This window comes from Perkinsus marinus (genome assembly GCF_000006405.1).
Source record: "Perkinsus marinus ATCC 50983 genomic scaffold scf_1104296956402, whole genome shotgun sequence".
NCBI classification, from domain to species: Eukaryota; Perkinsozoa; order Perkinsida; family Perkinsidae; genus Perkinsus; species Perkinsus marinus.
The window spans coordinates 90091-100816 of record NW_003207513.1 but is presented as its reverse complement, the minus strand read 5'-3'; the positions used below and the strand labels follow the sequence as shown (position 1 = coordinate 100816).

General features: G+C 41.3%; 3 protein-coding genes across 3 annotated transcripts in view; 2 read left to right on the top strand and 1 right to left on the bottom strand.

Annotated features, from left to right (window-relative positions):
• Pmar_PMAR015474 (hypothetical protein) overlaps positions 1-4183 on the top strand; it is a 4455-nt gene extending 272 nt beyond the window's left edge. Inside the window, exons 2-27 of the mRNA XM_002775199.1 lie at positions 1-87; positions 135-264; positions 318-398; positions 452-577; positions 625-738; positions 778-872; positions 922-1024; positions 1068-1209; positions 1252-1320; positions 1365-1532; positions 1577-1732; positions 1777-1884; positions 1942-2064; positions 2106-2227; positions 2281-2387; positions 2442-2558; positions 2602-2689; positions 2735-2835; positions 2883-3029; positions 3091-3241; positions 3291-3394; positions 3451-3571; positions 3626-3683; positions 3729-3818; positions 3867-3955; positions 3995-4183. The exon at positions 1-87 is cut by the window's left edge and continues 4 nt beyond it. Coding sequence (XP_002775245.1) covers positions 1-87; positions 135-264; positions 318-398; positions 452-577; positions 625-738; positions 778-872; positions 922-1024; positions 1068-1209; positions 1252-1320; positions 1365-1532; positions 1577-1732; positions 1777-1884; positions 1942-2064; positions 2106-2227; positions 2281-2387; positions 2442-2558; positions 2602-2689; positions 2735-2835; positions 2883-3029; positions 3091-3241; positions 3291-3394; positions 3451-3571; positions 3626-3683; positions 3729-3818; positions 3867-3955; positions 3995-4144 — 2947 coding nt within the window. The 3' untranslated portion in view covers positions 4145-4183. The remainder of the gene's footprint in view (positions 88-134; positions 265-317; positions 399-451; positions 578-624; positions 739-777; positions 873-921; positions 1025-1067; positions 1210-1251; positions 1321-1364; positions 1533-1576; positions 1733-1776; positions 1885-1941; positions 2065-2105; positions 2228-2280; positions 2388-2441; positions 2559-2601; positions 2690-2734; positions 2836-2882; positions 3030-3090; positions 3242-3290; positions 3395-3450; positions 3572-3625; positions 3684-3728; positions 3819-3866; positions 3956-3994) is intronic.
• A 1371-nt stretch (positions 4184-5554) lies between these two features.
• Pmar_PMAR015473 (hypothetical protein) lies at positions 5555-7048 on the top strand. The gene is made up of 11 exons (XM_002775198.1): positions 5555-5587; positions 5632-5719; positions 5773-5929; positions 5986-6074; positions 6117-6171; positions 6218-6303; positions 6347-6455; positions 6515-6634; positions 6680-6745; positions 6796-6909; positions 6954-7048. The coding sequence occupies exons 1-11, from the start codon at positions 5560-5562 to the stop codon at positions 7041-7043; spliced, it is 1002 nt and encodes a 333-aa protein (XP_002775244.1). The 5' UTR covers positions 5555-5559; the 3' UTR covers positions 7044-7048.
• A 780-nt stretch (positions 7049-7828) lies between these two features.
• On the bottom strand, positions 7829-9159 carry Pmar_PMAR015472 (hypothetical protein; the record flags this gene model as incomplete). Its single annotated transcript, XM_002775197.1, has 2 exons — positions 7829-7896; positions 7968-9159. The coding sequence occupies 2 exons, from the start codon at positions 9157-9159 to the stop codon at positions 7829-7831; spliced, it is 1260 nt and encodes a 419-aa protein (XP_002775243.1).
• Between the last annotated feature and the right edge of the window lie 1567 nt (positions 9160-10726).

Here is a 10726-nt window from a genome sequence, read left to right as displayed (position 1 = left end):
ACATACAGGAGGGGATACCGAGCTCTTGGATATGCTCTATAGTAGGGCGGCTACAATGCTCGATGATAGTAGTACTAGATTAACAGAGTGAGGGCATTCAAAAGATGAGTATTAGGAGTATATGGTGTATTCAGTAATCGAGAGAAGCTATCATCAAGATGTTTGGATGTAGTATGCGCAATATCAAGTATGGTACCCAATATATCTAAAGAAGGTAGAAAGGTAGCATTAAATGCTGCTAGGATAGTGTTCGAGGATCCTAATGTAATATTCCTATACTATTGACGATCATTAGTAGTCCTCACCACCACACTCAGAGTGATCTTGATACGTTATGGAGTCTTCGGAAGGCTAGTGCACGTCTTGGTTTCTCGGATGTCATCAATAATATTGATAAAGTAATAATTGATATCAACTTGATGATACCCATATCATCATCATCATCATGCAGGCCTTCTACAGTCGTATAGGGTATATGGCAAGAATCGATAATAGTATTGATGAAGGTGTGGTATTAATGAGTGGTAATGAGGCAATGCTTAGGATATCATCATCGATACCAGCTGCAGTTGAATGGGTATGTAGGTATAGTAGTGTCCATGATGATGTTGATAGTAGTAGTAGGCATCACAATCACGAGAGGGTCTAGATGGCTTACCAATGGCAATTAAGGGTATTATACAGGATGGAGTTAGATCGACATTGAAAGCTAATGAAGTTGCTAGGATCATCAACACTGTAATATAATCATCATCAATGCCGGTAATCATCCTACAGTGCCTCCTATGTGCAAGTCGTGATGGGGGGTCTATTGATACAGTAATATCATTATTGAGGCCAGCTGTGGAGAAGATGATGAGTATTAAGGCAAAGTAGTAGTGAGGTCGTCGTGGATGTTGATACTATTATCATCATCATCAGGTTGGGTCGTGATGATATATACTGTATAATGTTGGCTTTGTTAAAGACCCGACATAGTTCTATGGAATATAGGAATACAGTATTGGATGCATTTCTAGATAAGGTAATAGTATACGATAATATACGATGAATGGCTCATTATGTAGAGCATTGATATGCTTAATATATTCAAGCCATATCAGCTTGCAGTCGTTATAAGGGTATTATTGCAGAAGGTTGTTGTTCATGACGAGAACGGAGGACGACGAGATGATGAAGCTATCATGAAAGCTATTATTGATATATTAGGTCAGCATCATATTCATGTTATTAACCATCATCATCTAACAGTTACTAGAGGTAGAGAGTTTGATATAGATTCGATTACCGATATAATAAAGGATACATATACATATGATGGTAATGATGCTTATGATTATTGGTTGTTGGATAGGATTCATTAGGTAAGGATCGTCTATCAGCAGTCCAACGTAAGGCTATGACAGATGTATTGAAGACTATATTTAGTATATCGGATGGTTATGAGAGAGCAGCAGAGATAGAGTTGATAGAGGCATCATTAGATGCATTGGGTGATAATAAGAAGGCTAATACTGCATTACACCTACTATGTAATAGGATCACTACTACTAGTCACCTTATGACTGCTCTCAAGGTATACTAGCTGATCACGGACTAGCATCATCATCATCTAGGATGTCACAGAAGAGTGGTATGGATGCAACAGCAGAGGAGATACCACTAGCATCTATACTCCGACAATACATAAAGCATAACCCTCCGGTACACCTTAAGAGTACTGATATAGCACGTAATAGTAGCATTAAGGGTATTTTCACTGAGGTGTGGTATCAGGTGCTTGCCGATATACTGATGTATTACAGGATTCATTTGATGTCCTCGAGGTACTTGATGACTTTGTCTCGAAGGCTAATAACATATTATTGATGACTACCGAGCAATGTACTACTATCATTATGAAGTGTAGGAAGGATGGTATTATTATAATAACATTCTTAGATGTACAGCTATTAGCTGCCTCTATCATTATGGAAAGTAAGAGGCAGCCCCTCTATACTAACAGCAATAATAGTGCAACTACCAAACTAGCTACTATACTGTTCGATCAATATAGCCTTTACGGTAATAGTAGTAGTGATAGTAGTGATGATAACAGTTGTTAGGTACACGTAACGATCTACGACCAGATGATATAATAACAATTATAGAGGCATCATTACGGAACAATAATGAAGTGTCTAGGAAGTGGACATTCCAAGACCCTATCCTGGCTGAGGCTATTAGAGTAATATTATTAGTATTAATACCACGACGTCGTCTAAATGATGGTTATAGTAGGTATTGGTACCTGTTATACATGATGCCGACTCTAAGGTCCTTATTCAATTTATAACAACATTATCACACAATAAGGATGTCCTACCAAACCTAAGCCAACTGAATAGGTAGTACTAGTAGTATTATCATTGTTGATAGTATCATCGTTGTTATTGTAATAGATATTCCCCTATAGCACAGTTATCATCGTCAATACTATCAACATTATCAACAACATCACCAACACTTAGTGTTAGGGATATGACTCAAGCCTTAAAGGCAATGGCCAGACTAGATTGGTAACCACTCCTCCTACTCTGAGTAGTAGTGATAAGGATATAGGTACTCAACACGATGTATAACAGCTATCACTAATACCCTTATTAATGCTAGACTTACCTCAACTAGTATGGATCATATTGGCGATCTTGTATGGACTACTACTATTATTATTATCCTTATTATCCCTATATAGGCGCAGTCACTGAGAGTAATGCGTGTACATGATACCCCTCTATTGAGAAAGCTAGTAACATGGTATAAGTGGATGTTGAAGGCATCATATGGTCCTCCACCGTAATGATAGTAGCAGCAGTAGACTGCCTTACTGAGAGTACTAATAGATACCCTCCTGAGGTGCGAGCTCATCTAGCATCATTTGCCATGCCTATAGCTGATCTCGGATATACTTCAACCCACTTTATCGATATCATTGAGGCAGCCTTGATAGAGCAACAACATGATGATGATGGTCATACTGCAAACCCTAAGTGGGCAACATCATCATCATCATCATACTCCCACATCATGTTCATCATCATCATGCCTTAGATTACTCATATCATTCCTATACATACTATCACGACAAGGGCAAGAGGTATTCAGTCGTCCATCATACATTGCTGGAGTTAGAAGGTTGGTATCAACACCTGAGGAGGAGTTACAAGGCCTATCAGCTGCTGATTGGATTAAAGCCTTTCAAGTAATCATATACCTCATCATAGGGGTAGTAGTAGTAAGTGTGGTAGTAGGTCCATCTTGGGCCGGCTATTGAGGGCCTACCTTATATCAAGAAGGAGTTGGTATATGATGCTGGTGTTAAGAAGTTTATAGAGGATAATGCATCATTTAGTTGGTAGTAGTAGTAGGAAGAAGAGTGGTATTATTATAATAATAAGTTTTTTATGATAGGTATTCAGCCCAGGAGAGGAGTAGGACCCAGTTCCTCCACTCTGATATGTATCAAGCCTTACGGCATACTATAGAAGAGGATCTACAATGGCCTTTCTATACTGCTAATCAACTAGGGGAGGTTATTACCATCACGACCATCTAGTCGTAGTTACATCACTATCACTACTATCAGGTATATCATACAGAGTTTATTAGTGATAGGAATATGGAAGGAGGATCTAATGATAGACGTAATAATAGCTATGTATAGTATTATTACTAGATATTACTATCAGGTACGGCTATTGTATGTATACCACCAATGGATGAACTACGTTATTATAGAGCTACTATGGGAGGGAATATAGCATCTGAGCAGCAGCAAGGTATGATGATGATGATGGTATCGTAGTAGTAGTGTGTGAGGGTATTAGGTGATGGGCTAGGGTCATATAAGTCTACTAGAGTCATGATAGGCTCGTCCTTATTAAAGGTTAGACATTTAATGACACTAGGGTGGAAGGTAATAATGATGGTATGGTAATAATGATAGTACTAATAGGTGGTACCAATATGGATATCAGAATGGTCATCATTGCAGTCAACTAAGGATAGGGTTGATTATCTGATACAACAATCAATAAGAGCTTATGCTCTAGGGCCAGCACCAGATATAACATACAATGATAATGAGTATGCAAACCCACCATGATTATGTTTCTGATAAGACCCCTTCACGTTTCTATCATAATCCTCATTGTTGTTGTTGTCTGTGTGTCCTGTTGTATAAGCAGTTAAGCCATGGTATGCCCATTAAAGCGTAGGGAGCCGTCTATAAGGCAGCAGGAACAGGAACAGGAGGAGGATGGACCATGCATGATGGAGAGGAAGAGGAGGAGGACTACTGCTAGTGCTGCTACTACTACTGCTATTATTATGAAGGCTGATGATAGCAGTACTAGTGATAGTACATGTGATGATACTTCAACAAGTAGTGATAGTAGTGGGTATATGATAGAGCAGTACTCTAATCATCATCATAATCAACCACTTCTACCCACTACTACTAGTTTGTCTCAACAGCCTCTTAGGAGGTCTTCAGTTATTATACCATTCATAGAGGATGATAGTGAGAAGAAGGGTATGGTAGTAGTAGTAGGGACGGATGCTAATACCCAGCAGCTTATACCATCACCACTACAACAACAACATGATGTTGATGATGATGAGGTATCTCACTATGGTGATGATGATACTGAGTATAGGCATACTAGGGTACACGATGATGAGGTCATTGATGAACAGACAGGTATACTAAATGGGACAGCATACTACTATATTAATACCTCTTTTAGTTCGATATATGGATGATGCTAGGGGGCTAGGGAGCTTTGAACATGATGACGATGGTTATTATCATGATGATGATGATGAACATAATATCCCACTTGTAGTCAACCTACATCTAGTTGCCCATCCTCACCAAAGATATGAAGTAGTAGTATTACTATTGCTAGACCCCAGCATCATCATCTCTTCTAGTAGGTAAGGGTATCCCCAAATGGTGATGTAGAGTATACGGTACTGCCTAGACCCTTGATGAGTGAGCTAAAGGAGATCATGTGAGCATATTCATAATAATAACTATCATCATCATCATCATCATCATCACTATCTTAGGTCAACAGCTATTAATAAGATGAGATCGATGCTCACTAGCAGTACCGATTCCCCATCCTCTCGTGCTGCTGCTGCTGATGATGCTGATGAAGGGGTCGACTCTCTAGATGCTCTACCTGTGAGTGTACTATCACTATCGTTGTTTATGCTGTTGGTGGTGGTATCATCAGGTTGGTATGCCTATCAAGTTGGATGATGCTACTACACTATGTCATAACATGCTACTCCCTGCTACTGCTGCTGATGCACTATCCCCTTCTCCTCCTCCTCTGGCATTGCCCATGTTAGAGGAGGGGTCTATAACAGATGCTGCTGCTCCTTGATAATGATCATCATCATCATACCATCCATCTCCCACATCATGTGAATGTAGCCTTATATGTATCTCATATCATAGATTTGTGTTAACACTCTTGTTATCGATCACATGTTGGCAGTTTTTATTATATGTTATCTACTGCATATCGAGATGAAGGTGATATCTTATTACTGCTGGTCTCCTTGATAGTCTATTATTAGATGTTGAAGTAAGGGATAGTGTATTCACAAGGATTATCCGTTATATTATAACACCATCAATAGAGGAGAGGACGAGGATAAGATGCTTGTAATGCTCATGCTAATGCTGCTGTTCTCCTTGTTGAGGCAACTATACATTAGATATCGTAATACAGCTAACAGTTATGGTGAGGAGCAGCAGCAGGCTCTTATGATGACGTCATTGCAGGGAGAAGTAGAGAATAGCATGCCCATAATCAACACCACTATAATGGATACATCCAACTACAAGCCTCGATATCTATACCGTTATTTGAATGTAATAGTAGTAATGATGATGATAATAGAAATAGTAGTTGTATGATGATGGTGTAGGTATTGAGATGGTTATTACTGCTTGTGGCTGGATATGCATATAATAGATTCTTTATCGAGGTATATCACATTCCACATGATAGTGACAAGTCAGTATCATACTCTCATCCTTATTATTACCTCATTATCAGGTATACCTATCTTGGTCATAGCATCAATCTAGCCAATCTTGCTATGTTTGGCATAGTACTATGGTTTATTGATAGTAGTAGTAGAGTGAGTGTATTGATAGATACAAGCATGGTTTGTAGAGGTTATTGATGATCCTAAAAGATCTAAATGGATATTCTCACTACGTCGGTGGTGGTTCTTTATAACGTAACTTACTACTCCCATTACTACTACTGATACTATGGTGCAGGTTCTTTGCTGCATCTACTGTATTCACTCTCTTAGGGATGTTGGATGTCCTTAGTCATAGTTCGATATCCCCATCAGGTCATCTAGACAATTGGAATGCATTCAGCATAGTATGATGATGATCATGTTCTTATTCCTATACTCAGTGTATTGCATCATCATCATGTAGGTCCTTACGTTCTTGGCATCGTTCCTAGCATTACTCATCATATGGCATGTTGTATACTCGATAAAGGTCTTACCGACCTATGCTGATGCTGCTGTTTATATAATATCTAGAGTTGGAGTGGTACTGTTCTTGTTGTTATTATTATCATATTGACGACCATATCAGGTCTGTATCTTCGGCATTACATTCCTCCTCATACACTATGATGATAAATACAATAAGCATGATGATGTAGTAGTGATGATGGCTTATGAAGTGTGGTCAATGGCTTGATTATTCAGAACCCTGTAACGTTCCATCTGCATCACTACTTCATAGCATGGTTATTATCCCTCATCGCAGCATTCGATCATCCAATATCACTTCTGATGCTATCGATAACCTCTGGGATATTCGTAGGGCGGCAAGATGATATAATGTCAAGTCCATCGTGTGTTAGGTACAAGGAATAGCCGCGTATTCGGCCGCTGGAATATTCTTCCGACCACGCAGTGATGGCGGTGGCATTGTTAACATTCTCTCGGGATGATTATAATTGTTTTGATATCTCTCTCTTCTTATCAGTAATTCACCTCGGGTAGTGTTAATGGAGTTACTACATCTAATGCGATGCGAAGATGAACACTAAGCTCCTAGATAGGCTGCAACCATCGATATGACTACGCCAGTGACGGCGCGTCATAATATTGGGAAAATGATTACTCCTCGAGAGCACACGCGAACAGGAACATAACAATAGATGTGCCCATATAAAGTGCATGTTCCTCTTATTGTACTACTTGAACTACGTCTCGAGACCGATGTATTCGAATTGATTTACTTGCACTCATTAGTTGATGAACGCCTTCCTGACTCGACTCACTTTCTGCATCATGTTGGTTTGGAAAGCACGAACAGTTAAACTCGGGTCAATAGTCAGCATAGAGTTGACTCTGAGGTTGCTTAGAAAGTTCCATAACCTCACTGCTACTCGTGAGGAGGCAAGCATCCACCGTTACAAGTTATGGAAACACAATGCTACGAACATCAGTCGAAAAGCGATACACACTTCACAACAGAGGCGACTACCACAGAGTGATAGAAGCGAAAGAAACACATATGGCTGAAAGAAGAATAGTAAAGGCAAGAGAAAACACATACGGCTAGGAAGAACAGAGAATACTTCACCTGAGTATTAGTATATTAAATCACCATTAAGCTTGAATATCACAAGAGCATGGGATATTAGTACCCGAGCATACTGATGGATTAGACCAGTATTTACAGTAGCTACCACTGTACTGGGAACAACAGAAGTTGTCACCATTCGCGCAGCTAAACGGAGTTGTTGAAGGTGCAGCTGAGGTACTCGTCATCGATCCACTTGTGGTAGTGGTTATAACCTCATCACATGAGCATTCGATATTGGAGCCAGAGCAGATCCGTGGAACTTCCCAGTATTTACAGTAGCTACCGGGTATGTATGAACCGCACTGCTCATCACCGATGATACAGTCTATCGGCTCACAAGCTGTAGTAGTAGCAGGAGTGGTTGTAGTAGCAGCAGGAGTGGTTGTAGTAGCAGCAGCAGTGGTTGTAGTGGGACAAGTAAAGGAAGCCGGGAAAGGCCATACGACGAACCTATCGGGATTCGCATTATAATCCCAGATTGTGGTACCCCAATTGAAACTGAATCGGAGGCATCCATCGTCAGCATTAACAAACTGGTCAATACCGTGACCGGTGCCGCAGCCTCCTGCAAGTAATGTGGCTTCTCCATCGGGGGTGTTGACACAATGAACATAAACAGCGGCATCACCATATCGATAGATGATACTGTCAGGGTAAACATCATACAACCAGTGAACGACATCGAAACCAAAACGTCCATTAATGGTGAAGTTGAACTTGAACACTCTCGTAGGACTTGAAGGCTCCCACTTCACAATACGATACTCCTCACCGGTGACAAGTTGAGAGATGTAGAGATAACCTTGCATAGATCTCACACTTTGGGGATGATACAAATGCATATCATCATCAATTGCCTTACCATCAGCATTACCAGCGACGAGTTTTTTCGACGAAGTTTCAACACCATCCGATATCGGATCCCATTCATAGACCTGATTGTTCTTGCTATCAACAGCGTACAAGTAAGGATGATCATCATCCTGATTCCAACTAACTGATGTCCAAGTATGTTCACCACTCGCAGGCTCCAAAACCTTGTACTCACCTAAACCAATATCACTGGTCTCGGGAGTGCCATAGAGTCTGATCTCGTTGTTAACAATAGCCCAAATATACATCGGGGCATAGCTATCGTGTTTGTAATCAGTAGATGCAGCAGCGATTGAGTCGGCCTTAGCATTGATCATCACCTCCCCCGTAGGAACACCATTGAGGGTAGTAGTAGTCCGGAATACCGAGTAATCACCAGTGCTCAGATTTTGAGCAGATATGAGGAAATCCCAGTAACCTTTCATCGTCATATCATAGTCGACCATCTTAATACCACCACTTGGTAGGAAATCACACGAGATGAGATCATCGTAACAGTCCTCTTCAACAAAGACATTATGGTCTTCCTCACACCATCCACTAGGGACTCCAGAGGCCATTATAGCGGCGACGGTACTCACAAGAATAGCGAATCCAAACATGAAGGAATAATAACAAGCAACTACCAATGACGATGAATGAAGTCGGAGGATACTACTAATAATAAACTACCACTACATGTTTGGGAATCTATTCATGTTCTACTGCCATTCTCTAGCGTAAGCTTACAGCTTCTAGGGCTATTGAGACAGGCTTATAGGAGACGATTCACACAAGGGAGTATCAGGAATATTTGGTAGCAGCAGAAGGGCGGATCGCAGAACCACTCAAGAAAAAGAAGACACGACCTGGCATGAGCACTCATACTGGGTGTTATCGTATATCCAAACGCTCCCCGAAATGAATGAGCTGTCATCAAGAGTCTGTTAAACATCTTCGATATCCGAGTGCCGAAAGACTTCATAAGATCTCATAGACAGCGGGGCACTGCCCCTCTCACAGCTCTGCTGCTGTACCGTAACCGTCTGGAGTAGAGTGATATCCTCTACCAGTGGGCATATACTGTGATGGTAGCGCCAGCACCAACTGTGTATGTAATTCTGCAGTTGGGAGTCAATCCAGGCAGTTGTTAAGGACGTCGCTGTATACGATCCATGACCGTATTCCCCCACAAGCCTACTGTGGCCATGTTGTACCAACCTTCTGTGCTCATCAACTCCTGAAGTGCTCCTGCGGGTCCATTATCCGAGCGAGAGCTGCGATAATCCATGTTATTGTCACCCCTGAATAAGCTAGGATTCTTAACCATCAGCCTGTGTCATCATTAGAGTATACACGCCAGCTCTACAAGAGAAGAAGTAGCGATTCCCCGATGAAGATTCAACAGCATCATTGCCTATCTCGGCTACGCCGCTGTCATCCACTCCTGTTCAGTGTCGGAAAGCTCATCCACATCTTCAAACCATCTTATTCTTAGAACCATAGTCGTCATACCTTTACAGAAGGTACGAGAAGGTAACAGAAGTCCTCTTACTCCGAGAATGGCCTTCCAACTCACGTCGATTGACTATGTATTTCGTGTCATACGAGTCGTGTGGCAGAGGTGGACCTCCGGAATGCATATATGAATATTTTCGGATTCGTATCGACAACCCCGGACGTATCGACGAGATGAATTGTGTGGAGGACGACCTCTTTGAGAGGTGTAGATGCTCGAAAGGCGTGGTATGGACCCCAATGGGGTCACCTCATCATATCTCCTACTACTACTGTAAGTACGTAGAATATCGAGTCATCAACTATACCATCCATCAAGGAACTCACGAATACACTCGGTTGCCTCCCTTGAAAATACGCCTTAAGAAGCAGCTCCTAAGTTATATGACCATTGACCCTATCGATGATGTTCAGGCCAGACTCTAGTCGAGCCGACAGGGTGTATCAGAAGTTAGGCGACATGCTAGCCCTGTAGGCTGTAAGCTCTCTCGACACTAGTGGCCTTCTATACACGACTCATCCACCACCGTGCTTGATCATCATCATGTTGGATCCATCTCCTCCATGGCTGTGTCGAGCAACTTGTGCAGCAGCCTTTGTGTTTTGGATCCATCCTATCGCGGCCCCTCCATGGTATCATAATACTCTCAGACCAACCTCTACACATGATGG